At 31.1% G+C, this 16,341-nt stretch overlaps 1 protein-coding gene across 1 annotated transcript; it reads right to left on the bottom strand.

Moving 5' to 3' along the window:
* Positions 1–530: 530 nt before the first annotated feature.
* LOC129886102 (transcription factor bHLH96-like) lies at positions 531–2,420 on the bottom strand. Its single transcript, XM_055960637.1, has 3 exons — positions 1,950–2,420; positions 965–1,369; positions 531–687 (listed from the first exon to the last, which is right to left on the bottom strand). Exons 1-3 carry the CDS (start codon positions 2,331–2,333, stop codon positions 592–594), a joined length of 885 nt encoding a protein of 294 aa, XP_055816612.1. The 5' UTR covers positions 2,334–2,420; the 3' UTR covers positions 531–591.
* Between the last annotated feature and the right edge of the window lie 13,921 nt (positions 2,421–16,341).

Below are 16,341 nucleotides of genomic sequence, written 5' to 3'. Positions count from 1 at the left end.
TGCAGATCATACTGATATATGGCATAATTACTATTAAAGAGCTAATGAATTTTAATTTAATCCCCTCTCTCTCTCTCTATATATATATATATATAATACTTTTTATTAATTATTATGATTTATAATACTTTTTATATAATTTAAATATATAAATTTTATGTACGCAATCGATTAATTTCAACATATATAAATCATCAAAAATATCTCAAAGACCCACAAAAGTACGAAATCAAGAACTTTCATTGAAAACATATTATATTCAAAGAATACATAACTACATGAATAAAGTCAGACTAATCCATTAATTTAAAATTCAAATTCGAGACTTTTCTCACGACATTATTGGAAAAGATTTGAAATGAAAAAATATTGATATATCATTTATACCAAAGAAAAGGTTTATGTATTGATTCAACCACTATGCCTATGGAATGAAAAGGAAAAAAGCAAAATTATTAAACTTGAAGATTTATATCTTAATAACTTGACCTTTATATTTTGAATTATACAATCTTGAGAACTTTTTTTTCCAGTTTCTTGAATTTGGGGGTTGGGGGGGAGGGGGGACAAGAAGAGAAGAGACAGGTCATCTCAACAAGACATAGCCTCCTCCTTAATCATTGCCACCATGTCATGTACAGCACTTGCTATCTCACTCACTGTATTTAGCTCACAATTTTCTTCTACCTGTCTCATGTAAATACAAAATAATTAGGCCTTTTTATTTTTCACATATCTGAAGAAAAAACATTAGCGACAAATAATTTTTATAGTTAATTAATTAGAAAATCACCAATTAATTTAACTTTTTTTTTTTGGCCCGTAGTGACACGCATGATCTTATAGCCATAAAATGTGACTTAGACAACAAGTTCTAATAAAGATATTTTAATACATAAGAATTTACGTGTCTTTCTTTCTTAAATTTCGTAAAATAATATTAGAAAATTGTGCATATACCAACCTTGACACTAAATGTGTAAAGTACCATATGATCCGCTGTTGTAACACTAAGGTGAAGAATAGTAAGGTACATTGCTTGTAACCAATTAACAATTTTCAACAATTGTTTTGGTCTTTTCCTTGATAACACCTTAACATTAGCATGACTTTCCACCATGGTCACCTCAATGTCCGCGGCCGCCGATCGTGATGACGTCATTGATCCCTCGGTGCTGGTGGCGGCCGCCAACGGGTGATTGTTATCAATGGAGTATTGAGGGAAAGTAAAGAACTTAGAGAACGAATTATACTGAATATCACGTTGTTGATTTTTTGTGACTTGTTTATGTGCTTCCAAAAATTGGAGGAGTTGTTCAAGTTCTTTAACAAAATTAATTGCACCTCCAACAATTGATGCTTGGTCACCCTGTTTACATTATGAACCATTAATAAATAAAAATATAAACAAAAACGATTAAATTATCGTATCAATTATTTAAAATAAATGTTTTACTATACTATATACTTATTTGACTTTAACTACCAATCTAGACGCTTCCTTGTCTTTAGAGCAATATGTTTCTTTTTAATTAATAAACACGACCTATCAGTAATTACCAACCAAATAATACACTTAATCTAATCTAAGAAATTATACATTAAAAAAAAAGTACTCCAATATTCTGGTGAATACCCAAAGTAGATATCAAAATTTACTCACAAATCTATGAAAATACAGATATCCTTAATTAATTATGCTCGAAACTGATACAATAATTAACAACATCAGTTTTAGTTAAGTTAAAGATGCTTGAAAATGATAAAAATAATACTTATTGTATGAAAAATGATATGACGCTGCTACAATACGGCTGGTATAATCTTACAAGTGCGCGTTCAATTCATTTAATATACAAAAAAAAAAAAAATTGCCAACTTGTCTATGATTAGTGCATGTCGTTACGTGTGTATTATAAAAAAGCATATACTAAAAAAAATTAAAGTACCCGTTGAGCATAAGACGGCGGCATCAACGACCGGAGAACGGCGAGATAATCGTTCATTTGCCGTCGACGATTTCTCTCGACGGCAATGTGAGTCATCCTTTGATTCTGTATTTGTTCCTCATTTTTTGCGCATTTTGTCCGCCGCCTTTTTCTCCTCCCCGAAATCACCGTACTCTCCGCCGGAAAATATTTCACCGGCGAAGAATTATTATTGTTGTTATTGTTGCAACTTTGTGGTACGGAAGAATTAGAGGAATCCCAATTATTATACCCCTCATAGCCAAAATTACCATAATCATGAAAATTTTCAAGATTGTAAAAATTACAATCTTTGAGGCTATAATTGAAAGGATCTGGTTGGAAAACAACAGTTTCAAGAGCCATTTTTTTAAAAGAAAAAGGGCTACTATTGATATTTTTTTTACTTTTTCTCTCTCAAAGATTTTGGCTAATTTGTGTAAAGGGTTCAGGGGTTTGGTTCACTTATAAAGGCTTGAAAATTGGAAGAAATGAAGTAAGAAAATGCCATGTTGTACCAATCAAATTTTAGTACTATATAAAAAAAAAAAATTGTGAGAAAAACTAATAGAGGAACATTCTATTATTAGTTCATTAATTAATTAATTAAATTTCTTCTTATTAATGAGGGTTGGGGTTGGGGTGGGGTATGCTTGTCTAAACAAGAAAAAGTAAAGCGTTTTGATCTCTTATATTAGGATAGACTATATACATCATAATATTTTTTAATTCTTTTTCTATGTGAATGCGAAATGTTGTGTATATATATATATATATATATATATATATATTTTCCTTTGTGTGAGCTTGTTTGGTGCAAATCTAAATTAAAGGGGCTAGTAGATTTTAGAAGGAGAATTTTGGAGTAACTGATAAAATTATTGTCATGTGATCAGGAGGTCACGGATTCAAACCAGTTTCTGATAGAAGATTGAGTCCTTTTCCAAATCCTACGTATAACGAGAGCTTTAGTGCACTCGGCTGCTAGTAGACTTTAGATATATTGAAAAATTAAAATATGGCTAAGAAATAGAATGATACTGCATAGTCATGAGTATTGATGAATGATGACAAATACATTTTTAGAGACATTTGATTCAGGTATTGTTGAGTTTGTCTTATACTATTGGTTTTATGAGATAGAAATTTTAGTTTCTTATTTGATCTTGAACAACTTTTATTTCATTAGCTAATTTTTGAGATCGAATCAGATTAAAATCTATTTTTTTTACATGTATTACATACAAATATTATTATGTCGAAATTATTTATTTCTGTGGAAATTGTTATGCTATTACTTTATTTTCATGATTACAAAGTTCATATTATAATTAAGGAGATTTACTTATAAATATTTTTGGATAATATAAAAACTTTCAATAATGCTCTCCGCTTACTTCTCTGAAGTCAATAATGTAGCTTTTTCCATCACGAAACACATATTAGCTATAAGAAATATGGTGCCAAAAATGACTTTGTTTCGCCAATTTAAATTTAACTCCTCGCTTTATACTAGCGGACCTATAGACTGAGCCAGGCTCTACAAATTACAATCCCAATATATAACTTAAATTCTTATTATAAAGCTTGTCTCCACCCACCCCGCCACAGCTAGCCACCCAACTACACAAACTTTCTACCTTTATAAGAGAAAAGATGCTGGGGAATATTTTCTTTTTACGTATTTTGATATGGCATTGTTTTGTCTTTATTTGGTTGATATATAACATTTCTTTCTTATGTGTATGACATGCATGGTGAATCTTTTTATTAGCTTTGACTAGAAAAAGTGAACAGATTTGAGTCAGTATGGATGCTATCTGATAGGAGCAACTGAATAAATTCATGTGACTTCCCGTACAAAAAAGAAAAGAAAAGAAGAGTAGGTCTCCGATTTAAGTCTTACTCATATAAAATTATTTTCATTAGGAAGTATTTTATTTGATATGAATTTAAATTTAATTAATCGTCAATATTAATATCAAACATCGAGTAAAAAATTAAAAATGAAAAAAAGGTGATTGTGTACCTAATAAGTGAGATTTATATAACCTGAAAAATAAGATATGATAATTATCGGATTGATAATATGTAAGTTTTTTTTTATATTCAGTGGAAAGAAAGCTTTGCGTCAACCAAGTACCTTGCTAGATTGGGGATTAATTGGAATCTTCTTTGTCAAAAATTTACTTGGTATATATAATATATTAAAATAATTTTTATGTATGTGCATATATATAGTAAAAGTTTAATCTTCTTGCTTATTTTGTGTCTATTTTTTAATTTTAATTTTTTTAGTAAAAATTTTGACTCGATAATGACGAATAGTGTGTATATATAATGTATATCCTAAAGTTTAAAAACGAGAAAATAACAAAAATGACAAATATTTTTCCTATTTCCAAAGACACTTGGTTTGTGCTTGAAATCCCAACATCTGCTTTCTAAGTTGCAACTTTTAACTATCAACCTCTTAGTGTTAAAACTCCAATTTCAATGAATCTTTTCAATATACATATATATATATAGCTTATTAAGCTCCCAAGGGATCGTACATGTTGTGTTTCCTTAATTATTTGTGTATCTATTCATATTTTCTGGTCAGTGAATAGCATAATACATAGTGATCAGTAATGGAAAGGCTAACTTTGTTATCTCATATATATGTCGGGTGTGAGAACAAAGTCTCACAGTATTAGTGAAAAAACAATTAAAGGAAAATTACATATGATGTATAGTGATATAATGTATGAGGTAGTGTGGGAAAGCGGTGAGAGTTTGGCTCAAAGCAAAATATATCACATCATATATTAAGAATATATTTAGATTGTTTTTTTTAGCTTAACAATTAATATTAAAGTCAATAATTTGATGAGACGAGTATAAACGGTGATGGCGGCGTAATAGTGTGAGGCCCGACTTAGTATCTTTGTTTACCCATGGACGATTTACTATCATTATTTGTAGCTTTGGGTACATACATAAAGAAGTCGATGGGATTGGTGGGCCATAAATATTCGATTAATATAAAATTAATTTCCATATAAGTCTATTAGGTGATATTCATGTGAAATTTAGTTTGACTAGAAGATTGATGATGTGCAAACCAAATTTCACATTAGTAGTTGAAAAAAAAAAGTATGTGGGATATGTTTGGTATTCTTGAAAAATATTTTCTTGATGAAAAAAAAATTCTTAAAAATATATAAGGAAATTACTTTCAAGTAAAAATAGAAAAAAATAATTTTACAAGTGGCATTTCATATTAATTATCTTCTCTCCATCCTTCAACACAATCTACCCCATCCAACCACCCCTACACCCTACTCGTCAACTCTCATAGTGTTTATCTAAATTATACATAAATACCTTTGAAATAATATTTTCCGTAAGTGTATCAAACACAAGAAAGTTAGTACGAAAACCATTTATTTTTTAGTATAGCATTTTAAAAAAAAATATTTTTCGTGAAATTAAAACATTTTCCTTCATATATCAAACAAACCCGTAAGGTGTACTGATACTCCTAATATAATCGTGTAATGCTTAAAATAGATACTGCAGACTTCACTCAAAGTAAAAGAATATCACATCATATTACGAGTATCTTGTAATGTATCTTAGTTCTTAAGTAGTAAACCTCCACTTCCTCCCCACTAATCTAGTTTCTTTCATGTCTTAATTTAAAAACCAGACAACTATATATGTTTTAAATTTGTTTAATTATTTGCCCTATAGAAGATAATAAAATAATTGAATCTTAAAATAAACTAAAATGATTAACTGTGTACGTGTGGACCAAATTAAAGCACCAATTCCTGTTGATTTGGAGAAGGATCAATTATATTGAAGGACCACACATTAATTACTAAATTAAACGTTTGGTGTATATATATTATTTTTAAATTAGACATTAAGAGGAATATTAGGAGTTTATTTCAAAGATTTTGTATCTCTATATCTTAGTCAGTTATTAGACCGTGGACTGTGGACTAATCATACTTTTTGGCTTGGATTATACTACCAAATTAGTAGATTTGCAACTTAGAATATGAGATGAAGAATCCTTTCACAAGTAATAATTAGGAAGATAATTGCTTGGTTATTTTCTTTTAAAAATAAATAAATGAATAAACCAAAACAATAGTCAAGCTTTTAATAAATAATTATGATAATTGAACATTGATAACAAAAAATTGAGTTTATAATTTTTTAAATTACTTATCTTTTTGATGATTGTTCAATTAATATCAGAGAGTGGCAAATGTGGAAGAGTCATTTCATATAGCTACAACTTGGCTCGTGTGATTATGTCTTAATTGTTAAGGTATTATCCGTTCTAAGATATTATTTGTTTTGATATAATTTAGGGATATCATGAATTTTTCTCGATTTTATCGCCTTATATTTAATAAAAAAGGACATAATTTTCACTCAGGAGGTTCAGAATATAAAAATATAAATATGTGAACTAGAGTGCTGATACAAACATCAAAGGAAAAAAGATTTAAGTTATTCTAACGGTTTGTTTTATAGTAGTAGTTGTACACCAGCAAAAAATTCAATTTTAAGAAATTAGGCAGCTTATGTACCTAACAAGAATCGAACCTGCAAATTCGAAATAGTATTCGCGACCCAAGTTAGGGAGTCTAGTAATCTCTCCTCTATGATTCAGATGGTTCAAAATTAGTATATGTACAAAAATATACAAAATCAACCCTATATATATTATGTAATTTTTTTGCCGAGGGGGTTCGAGTAAATCCCCTGACACCCACGTAGGTCCGCCCCTACATCCAACAGTTGAATTCTTAACTCGTCGCCCTTTTATCGCCCCAACCTTCTCCTCTCATTCCAATATAGAATTTACCGAGCTATGAAGTTTCATGGTGAATATCTTTTCGAGTTCAATTATCAATCGTCCATAGGATTTTATGTTTGCCTACTATTACGGGCTCAACGTCCTCAAAGGGGTTTGTTTCAATACTATGTTAAGGGAAGTATTGACTTTGATATCATTTGTAACTATTCAGACACAATAACAAGGACTCTCTTTTACCAAATCATTGGGACCTATATATAATTTTGATCTATTGAGCTTTAACTCAAAACTCAAAATACAATTCAACAGTTGAATCTTGTACTCGCCCTTTATAGTCTTTTAACTTTTCCTTTCCATTTTAAAATTCGTAATTAAAAGTAACTTCACAAATCACAATGACCCCCTTCCAAATTCAACTGCCACTATTTTGTGACTTGTTACGAATATTAACTATGAGATTATAACCTGTAATTGAAGTTAAGAATTAATAGATAGTTTTGACATTATTATCTTCTAAAGAGGAATTTAGGGTTTAAGTCAAACTCATGATACGCAAGAATTTACGCTCATGCATTTTGACAATTTGTTCTAATTTTACAATTTTATTGTTGTCAAAGATCTGCTGATTCATTAGCTAACTTAAAATCTTGAAATTGCCTTGCAATAAAGGAAACTACCTCTCTTTTGTCTCTCGTGTATCATATGCCTAGCTGGTTCCAGAACAAGATTGATTATCTAGTTAATGGGGGTTTAACAACAAAAATTGACTAACTAAACTAGTTACTACTATTAATTAGGGGTTCAGTAAACCTTCTTAATTAATATTAAACAAAACCAAACAACGTATGAGATGTGTCCCTAATGGCCCCACATAGTACTATTTATGGACATTTAAAAAAAATAAAAGCAACCAAAAAAAAAAAGCTTAACTGGCAGCACTTTGAATGTATCAAAATTAATCATAGTTTAAGAGATTTGATGCCAATTAAATCTTTATAATGAAAATATGATTATATTATTCCCCACAACTTTCTTGCGTTAAGTAATTACGTACTATCATTAAGTATTCTAATTATTATTCCTTTCAAGAAACTTCCAAAATGTCTAGCAAATGACATAAGTAGTACTAATTCATATTTTTTTACAAATTAATTTATAACTCAATAATTTAAACGGACAAAACGAACCTAGCTATAAGCTTTAAATTTTAATTTCGCCTCATCTATATATTTATCAAAATTTTAAATAACAACAATAAACTCAGTATAATCCCACAATGTGGGGTCTGGGGAGGAGAGAGTGTACGCAGACCTAATCCCTACCTTGAAAGGTAGGGCGTCTGTTTCCGAACAAAATTTTAAATAAGTATTTATAAAAATAATATTTTCTGATTTCCTTACCAGATATTTAAAATATGCAATAAAAATAAATAATTTCTACAAAAAAAAAAACAATTAAAAAATTTCCTTCTGCCAAGCTACACGGTACGTATATTTACCCTGTTGATCTAAGATTTGTTTACCAAAAGTAATTACACATAAGAGTTTAATATTATCGAGGGAAAATTAATTAAATTCTATTTTTATATTGACAATAAATATATTTAAAAAATTCTTAAGAAAATTTAATAATATAGCAAATAAATATAATATCGTAAAGTACAAAAAAATTAATATAAAGTGAAGTATCAGAAATTAACGGTTAAAGAAAATAAGATTGTCACTTCAACTACAACTTGCAATAATTGAACCACTTGCATGCTTATATGTCGTTTTCCTTATAAAGTTGTGAGATTAATTTAAATGTATTTTACATCCTTAACGTTAATTTCATAAATTCTCTCATTGAGTCAGAATCAACCAGAAATAATTTTTCTATGCTTATAAATAAATATAAGTTATCGTATATTCTATCCTTCTTATGTTTTATTTAAAAAATTATATTGAATACGTCGTTGTTGTAATGTTAATTAACATGAATGTTTAATTATTTTTTTCACAGCCTTTGTGCACTTTGCGCACTGGATAACTCCACATTATGCCATCGCCTGTAAACGACACCCTAGATATAATTCGCATTAGGCAAGCACCATGTGACAAGCTCGATTTAGAAGACATTAAGGAAAGATCGATCTTGAATCATCCGTGTGGTTGGCTACTCTGCAAACCAACTGAGTGTCACGACCCGAATCCTGGTGTGATGACACTCATCTCAACCCACCGAAATAAATCAGCCTAAAACTCAACGAAAAGTAAATGCGGAAGTAATTGAGATAAGGCAAGGTTTAACTTAGTCAAAAACAAATAAATAATCTCAAAATCCCCTAAGACTGGTTCTCTCTAGAATAAGACTAAAACATATTAAAGAAGTAAGAGGTGTCCTCTAGTTGGATGTAACAGTTACCTCAACACTCGAGATGATAGCCTCGGATGTGGTATAAAACACGAGGAGATCAAGCAGGTCCGGGCTCACAACCTACACAAATGTAGAAGCAAGGGGTGAGTACCAAACAACACGATACTCAACAAGTGGATAACTAAAATAAAGCAAAGCTCGATAGATACAAGTACTCATGTCATCCCAATCGAACCTCCTCAACTACAACCTGCATAAAACCAACCCAACTCTACACTCTACACAATAATAACAATACAGTCCACGAATATTCATCGGTAGTCTTATCAAATGAATCATATCAAGTCAAATTCAACATATACAGAGCAATAAGTGGCAAACATGAATTCACAAATATCAACAAAATGCGATGCAATGCAATGAAATGATGCATGTCTGTTCTATCGGTACACATCCGCTGAATTACAATCCGAAATCCATGGGGGACATTTCTGTCCATGTTACCTGCCACGGAGTGTGTGGCCCGTCCCTCAATATACATATCCTGTCACGGAGCGTGTGGTCCGACCCCTTTGTTTCATAATACCTGTCACGGAGCGTGTGGCCCAACCCCTTTCATTTTATATCATTTTCAGTCTCAACACAATATGTCAGAACCAATGCAATCAATTCATGTTCATATAATTCACGATAATAACATGACAACAACAATAATTTTTCCTATCTCACATCAACATAATCATTTCACATGTCCAAAATAAACCCATAATCACAACATATCAATTCCACCAATACATGTCATTAGACCACCATTTTATACCCCTCATCTCTATTTTTAAGGCCAATCATACAGTCAATAACGCAGTCCAATTCTCATTACTCTCCAGTACACATAACACGAAAATACAAGCATCTACAAGCTTAAAGTGAAGTTTAGAAATTCACTTTTCTCAATTAAATTGAATAATCAATTTAAAACTTGAGCCTTTCGTGACGCTTCCAAATGATCAAAATCTTTTCAAATACATAATCTTCATAAGAATACGAATCCAATGACACCCATATTGCTATATTTATTTTCGGATAAAAAATTGGGTCAAAAGGTCATCTCGAGTCATTGAAGTCAAATCTGAAAATTTCTTTTCGATTATGTTCACTCATGATAAAATAAACTCACATATCAAATTTCAGCTAAAACGGATCGTTATTCGACCCTCAAATAATTTTTTTTTCATTAATATGAAAATCATGCCACTCATTCTCACAAGTCATAAATTATTCATAAAAGTTAAGGATTAAATAGAAAAATCAACAAAAGCCACAAAATAAGGTCGTTACACTGAGTCATCCCAAAAGACACATGAATGTTTAATTGTCTCAATATAATTGAAAGAAAATGAGCAAATGCATGCATGCATGAAAATAATTATTAACTAATTAAAAATGATTTAACGTTTATGTTTAGCTTTATGTCCAAGCGTGTCTCCCCACTTGTCTCCAATTTGCAGTATAAGAATTTTAATCATCATTAATATTCTAAATAGAATTTAGAATGGAGCTTTCAAGTGGTTTTCTCAATGTTAAATGAGCTATTAGATCAATTTTTTTCTATGTACTTTTTTCTACTAACTTCAACACATCTATTTGATGATCACATTGTATTTGTCTTCTTACTAGAATTTTTATAAGTAGGACATGAGTTTGAAGTTTGAACTATGAATCTGACGAACTCAGTAATTTTTATTGTAATAGCGTATTTATGTTAAGAAATTTATTAAATATGTATACATATAAAATTTATAATCCAATTATTATTTGAGGCTGGCCGTTCTAAAATACATAACTCATTAGGTTAAAATTCTAGTTTCGACTCGAGAAAACCCCTCCAAGAATAATAGATGAAGCTTCATTTGACAAGATGATATCACATCAAATTGTGATTAAATAAATTTGATGAATTACTAAAATCTAAAAAAAATTGTAAAACAAATTTTTAATGAATAATGAAAACTGTCACCAATATTTTGTCTAAAGTCTGAAAAAGAAAGGAGAGAGGAGGTGAAATGTATCTTCATTTTTAATTTTTAAAATTTTGATAAAATATTGTCTAGTTAATTATTTTTCAAACAAGTTGTCTTGGAATATATATCAACTAGCATACTCATGGAGATTTTTCGAATCAGTTATTAGAGAAAATAAAGCGTATGATTATTAATAATAAAAACTGATTTTTATTCTCCTCTTCTCATGACTCACAAGATTTATTATTGAATTAGATCAACTCCTTTTTATTTACCATCCAAGCTTGTGGTGGCGTGATATATATTTCTCCATCCTTAATCACACGTCTTGAATTTGAATTATGAGTATAAAATCATCTTTGGTGAGAAGCGCTTTACACCTCAAAGTGAGACTTTTCGTCGTGAATCTGAATTAAAGCCTGTTTGGATTGACTTATAAGTTGTTTTCAGCTTTTTTGAGTGTTTGACTGGCCAACTTAAAATCATTTTGTGTTTAAAATAAGCCCCAATAAATAGTTGAGTTTGAGCCCGTTTGGATGGGCTTTAAGTTGGTCAATTTGACCAACTTAAAGCCCCTTTTTAGCTTTTGGACGTGTTTGCCTAATGCTAACTTTAAGCCATAAAGTTCTTAAAGTCAGTCAAAAATGAAAAGTTAGGATTCCGAACATTTTTTTCTAAGTGCTTAAAGTCATTTTTTTTGACCATGGAAATTACTTTTATATCCTTTATATTTTAACTAAATTCCCAAACTACCCTTTTTATTCTTTTAACCCTAAAATTCACATTATTTTTCTCATTTAAATACTTTAATCCAAACACTCAACTGCTTATTTATAAAAATAACTTTCAACACTTCAAAGTTCTAAAAACACTTCATACATAAAAGTTATTTTTTTTAAGCCCATCCAAACGGCCTCTAAGTTGGTTGCCCTTTTTTAGCTTTTGAACGTGTTTGTCTAATGCTAACTTTAAGTTATAAAGTTCTTAAAGTCAGTCAAAAATGAAAAGTTAGGATTCCGAACATTTTTTTCTAAGTGTTTAAAGTCATTTTCTTTGACCATGAAAATTACTTTTATATCCCTTATATTTTAACTAAATTTCCAAACTACCATTTTTATTCTTTTAACCCTAAAATTCACATCATTTTCCTCATTTAAGCACTTTTATCCAAACACTCAACTGTTTATTTATAAAAATAACTTTCAGCACTTCAAAGTTCTAAAAACACTTCATACATAAAAATTACTTTTTTTAAGCCCATCCAAACATGCTCTTTATTTGGATGAACTTATTTTAATCAGTTTATAAGTTGAAAACAGCTTATAAGTCAAAAAAAAAAGTTGGCCTGCACCTACTTTTTTTAAAAAAAACTTATAAGTTGTTTAAAAATAAGTCAATCCAAACAGGCTAAATGTTCTTTTAGAAAATTTCTTGGAAAATAAATTTGTTTCTAACTTATTTCCTCATGTTTAATTGGTGCGTGACAAATATTTTTCTGAAAAATATTTTCTATTGTTTGGTTAGTGAATGAAATATTTTTTAGAAAATATCTTTTATTTTTAACTAAAGAGTAGAAAATATTTTTCAGGAAAATAGTTTCAGACATGAAAATCAACCCTAGTAATTGATTTGGAATCCGACCCCGATATTTGATGTGCGACCCAACTCGACTTTCAACCCAAGATTCAACTTCCAAATTTTTAAAATATGTGTGTGTTTGTGGGGTGGGGTGGGGGGCTGTGGGATAGAAGGGTCGGGTAGGGGGTGGGATAAAAAATAAAATTTTCAAAAATAAATTTTAATTTTTTTGTGTGTGGGAGGGGGGACTGTTGGGGTGGGGGGCTAGTACGGGGTCGGGGTAGGGGTGGGGTAAAAAATATGAAACTTTTAAAATTTAAAATATTTTTAAATTTTTTTGTGGGGTGGGGGGAAGCGGGTCGGTGAGGGTGGGGGTGGGGGCTGGTAGGGGGGAGGGGCGTGGGTAAATAAATATTTTTTTAAAATTTTGAAATATTTTTCAAAAAAAAATTAAAGTTTTTAGTTTTTTGGGGGGGAGTAGTTGGTAGGGGTAGGGATGGGGTAAAAAAAATAAAAATTTCAAAATGTGAAATATTTTTCAAAAATAAACTTTTACTTTTTTCTTAAAAAAGCAATTTTAATTTTTTTGGGGGGATGGGGGTTGTGGTAGAGGTGGGGTAAGAAGAAAACATTGTAATTTGAGGTTGGAGGAGAGTTTTGAAAAATGTTTCCTTAGTTTTTGGAAGGAGATTATTTTTCTTAAATTTGAGAAAAATATTTTCTAAAATATTTAAGACAACTAAATATGAGAAAATTGGAAATTTTCTTCTTACCAAACACACTCTAAATTGAAAACCAGAAAAAAAAGACCATCCTTTTCCTTTTATGGATTGGATGTAGGGGCGCAAAATAAGTTAGCCCGTAAAAATATGATTCGAATGACCCACAAATTTATTAATTTAGTACAAACCGTCCAATTCAACTAATTTTAAAAAAAATTAATTAGATAATGAAACAAATTAAAACAAAACGAACAAACAAACTAAAACTTAGTTAGAATTGAGCGGAGTTTGACTACGATTAATGCTTTGCCCATTTTGACGCAATACTTAAGCTCAATTAACCTCATTTATCAACTCAATCTATTTTAACTCCTACGATATAATATGTACTGTTACTTTTTTGGTTCTATTTCTGAAAAAATGAACTTTCGATCTTGTGTGTATTGGACTGACTTTGCTATTGGACTAACATGACTTTTTAGGGAGGGTATACTTGAGCCCATATATTTAGTTACTGAATTTGGGCCCCCAACAAGTATCATTTCTATTTTTGGTCCATGTTTTTTCAGGCCCAAATAGAATCACAAACTTGTAAATAACACCTTTAACCGGGCAAAAAGACATTATGATCATGAAATTGGTGGATACACTAGAAGAAATGTTAGCTCTTCGATAGAATCAAGTCTTCTCCCAACTTTATACATTATAGTTTTGTCCTAAATTTGATGTTCCATTTTGAACCTTTTTGGTAGTTTAGAACGAAACTTCATTCATATGTACCTGAAGTTTAGATATAAATATCTCAATTTCAAGTTACTCTTCTCTTCCACCATCTAGCTTTTCTACAAATTAACTAGATTAACATTTGGAATACGCACGATTTTCCAGTAATCCCCACTTCTACTATCCTTAAGCTTGTAGAGATGCTACCCATATTGGAAGGGGATAGTGCAAATCGATAATGTCATTCACCCCATAAGATGAGACAGATAGTTGTTGAAGATTTATCAACTTGTATATGGTAGAACAAAGATCTTTTCCATGTTTTCTTCTTAGCTTCGCGATGTCTAACATTTGTAGTCTTGTTAACTTTCCCAATTCAATCAATGTGCTTGTAGTAGCATTGATAAGATTCATCACTTCTAAGGACACAATTGTCCCTATCGTCTTAGCTAGGTGCATTGAAACCATGTAAAAAAACCAGTACCATTGCGATAAACAAGGACATGACGAAGATGTTGAAGTTTTAGAATCTCAAGAGGCAATTCGTTTACTGATGTCTCCCTTAGGTCCAAGAACTCGAGGCTCTCCAGCTTCCCGATTGATCCTGAAAGATGTTTTATCTTAGTGTTCCTCAAATTTAGAAACTTTAGATGTACTAATTCAAAGATTTCTTCGTGCATTTTTACCAATGGTGCTCCTGTCAAGTCTAAGACCATGAGTAGCTTGAAACTACTAGAAAACAGCTCCAATAAGAATGATTCGAACATTATTAGAGAGTGAAGATGCTTAAATCTATCAATATCTTGTATATCACTAGCCAATTGATCGGCGATTACTAGATGTCTGACTTTGGGAGGCCTTCTTGTTTCCCTTGGATCAAACTTCTGTTTGGAAGTTCATTGAGATAGCTATGAGCAACTTGTGCAATTGATTTTCCTTCTCGTTCAACGACAAGTCCCTCTGCTGCCCAAAGTTGAGTCAATCTCATCTTATCGATGACATGATTTCTTGGAATTATGCTTAGATATGTGAAACAAGACTTGAGATAGAAAGGCAAGTCTTGACAACATAGGTTGAGTAGCCTTTTCATTTGGTCGTCTTCGCTATAACTACCTTGTAGCTTGTCAACAAGGCTTTCTTCCATAAAACAACTCCCATGAATCTGTTTCTTTAGTACTCAGTGCACCGGCAATCACTAGAATCATCAGTGGCAAACCATTGCATTTTTCTACGATGTTCTTTGGCGATTTGAGACAAAGGTAGAGTAAGATGTAATACGCGTCCTGAGAATACTTTTCTGCTGAAAAAGTACCCAAGGTTCATATTGAGACAAAAGGGTTTAAATTATAAACATTACTATCACCGTCAGTTTCTTCACAAATGGTATGACACATATAAGCAAAACGCGATATGATGATAACTCTGCTGCCACAGTTTTCAACAGGAAATACATATTTGAGACCCCTCCTTGTGACAATATCAGGGACATCACCATAAAGTACCTTGTTGACTCAAGGAGTTGTTGAATGAACTGTGCCAACATGTAAGCATCCACATCTTCAAGTGCTCGACGGGTCTATTCATCTTGTGGATCAAGCATGTTCTTGAATAGCTCCTTAATGTTTGAAAAACCGCGGAATCTCAATCCATATAGTATGATTGAAATGCTTTTTAACTAAAGCATCATCATAGACTTTCTTGACCATGGTGGTTTTCCCTATACCTCTTGTTCCAACAACACAAAACAATTCATCTTCAAGTTCATTACTACTTTCAACACTCCTTAAAACACCATATTTCTGAAGAAATATTCCATGTCCTTCAGAAATGATGATGATACGAGCCTTGATGCCTTCCAACATCATTTAAAGATGATCATTTTGTGTGTCTAACTTCTCAGACAACGAAAGATGTGATTTTTTACATGGCCATGATCCCTTTTCTTGAAAATTGTTACATGTGACAACATGTTTTTTAAGAATGTCTTGGACATCATGTGCAAGATCATTTACTTGCTTGATCCATAGTTGTAATTCAACGCCGTCTTCAAATGATTCCCTAATATACACTATTTTCAAGAAACTTTTGTTCACAAGCAAGCGCCATGATCACCATCCAACACCTACCACATGCAGCATGTTGCTCTTGAGAAT

This window comes from Solanum dulcamara, chromosome 1 (genome assembly GCF_947179165.1).
Source record: "Solanum dulcamara chromosome 1, daSolDulc1.2, whole genome shotgun sequence".
In the NCBI taxonomy this organism is placed as follows: domain Eukaryota; kingdom Viridiplantae; phylum Streptophyta; class Magnoliopsida; order Solanales; family Solanaceae; genus Solanum; species Solanum dulcamara.
The sequence above is the reverse complement of the archived record's forward strand: the minus strand, read 5'-3'. Positions and strand labels throughout refer to the sequence as shown.

Coding starts and splice junctions, on each gene's coding strand:
- LOC129886102 (XM_055960637.1), bottom strand. CDS start 2,333: ATGGCTCTTGAAACTGTTGTTTTCCAACCAGATCCTTTCAATTATAGC. Junction 1,370..1,949: donor CGCCGTCTTATGCTCAACGG/GTACTTTAATTT, acceptor TAATGTAAACAG/GGTGACCAAGCATCAATTGT. Junction 688..964: donor TTTACACATTTAGTGTCAAG/GTTGGTATATGC, acceptor TACATGAGACAG/GTAGAAGAAAATTGTGAGCT.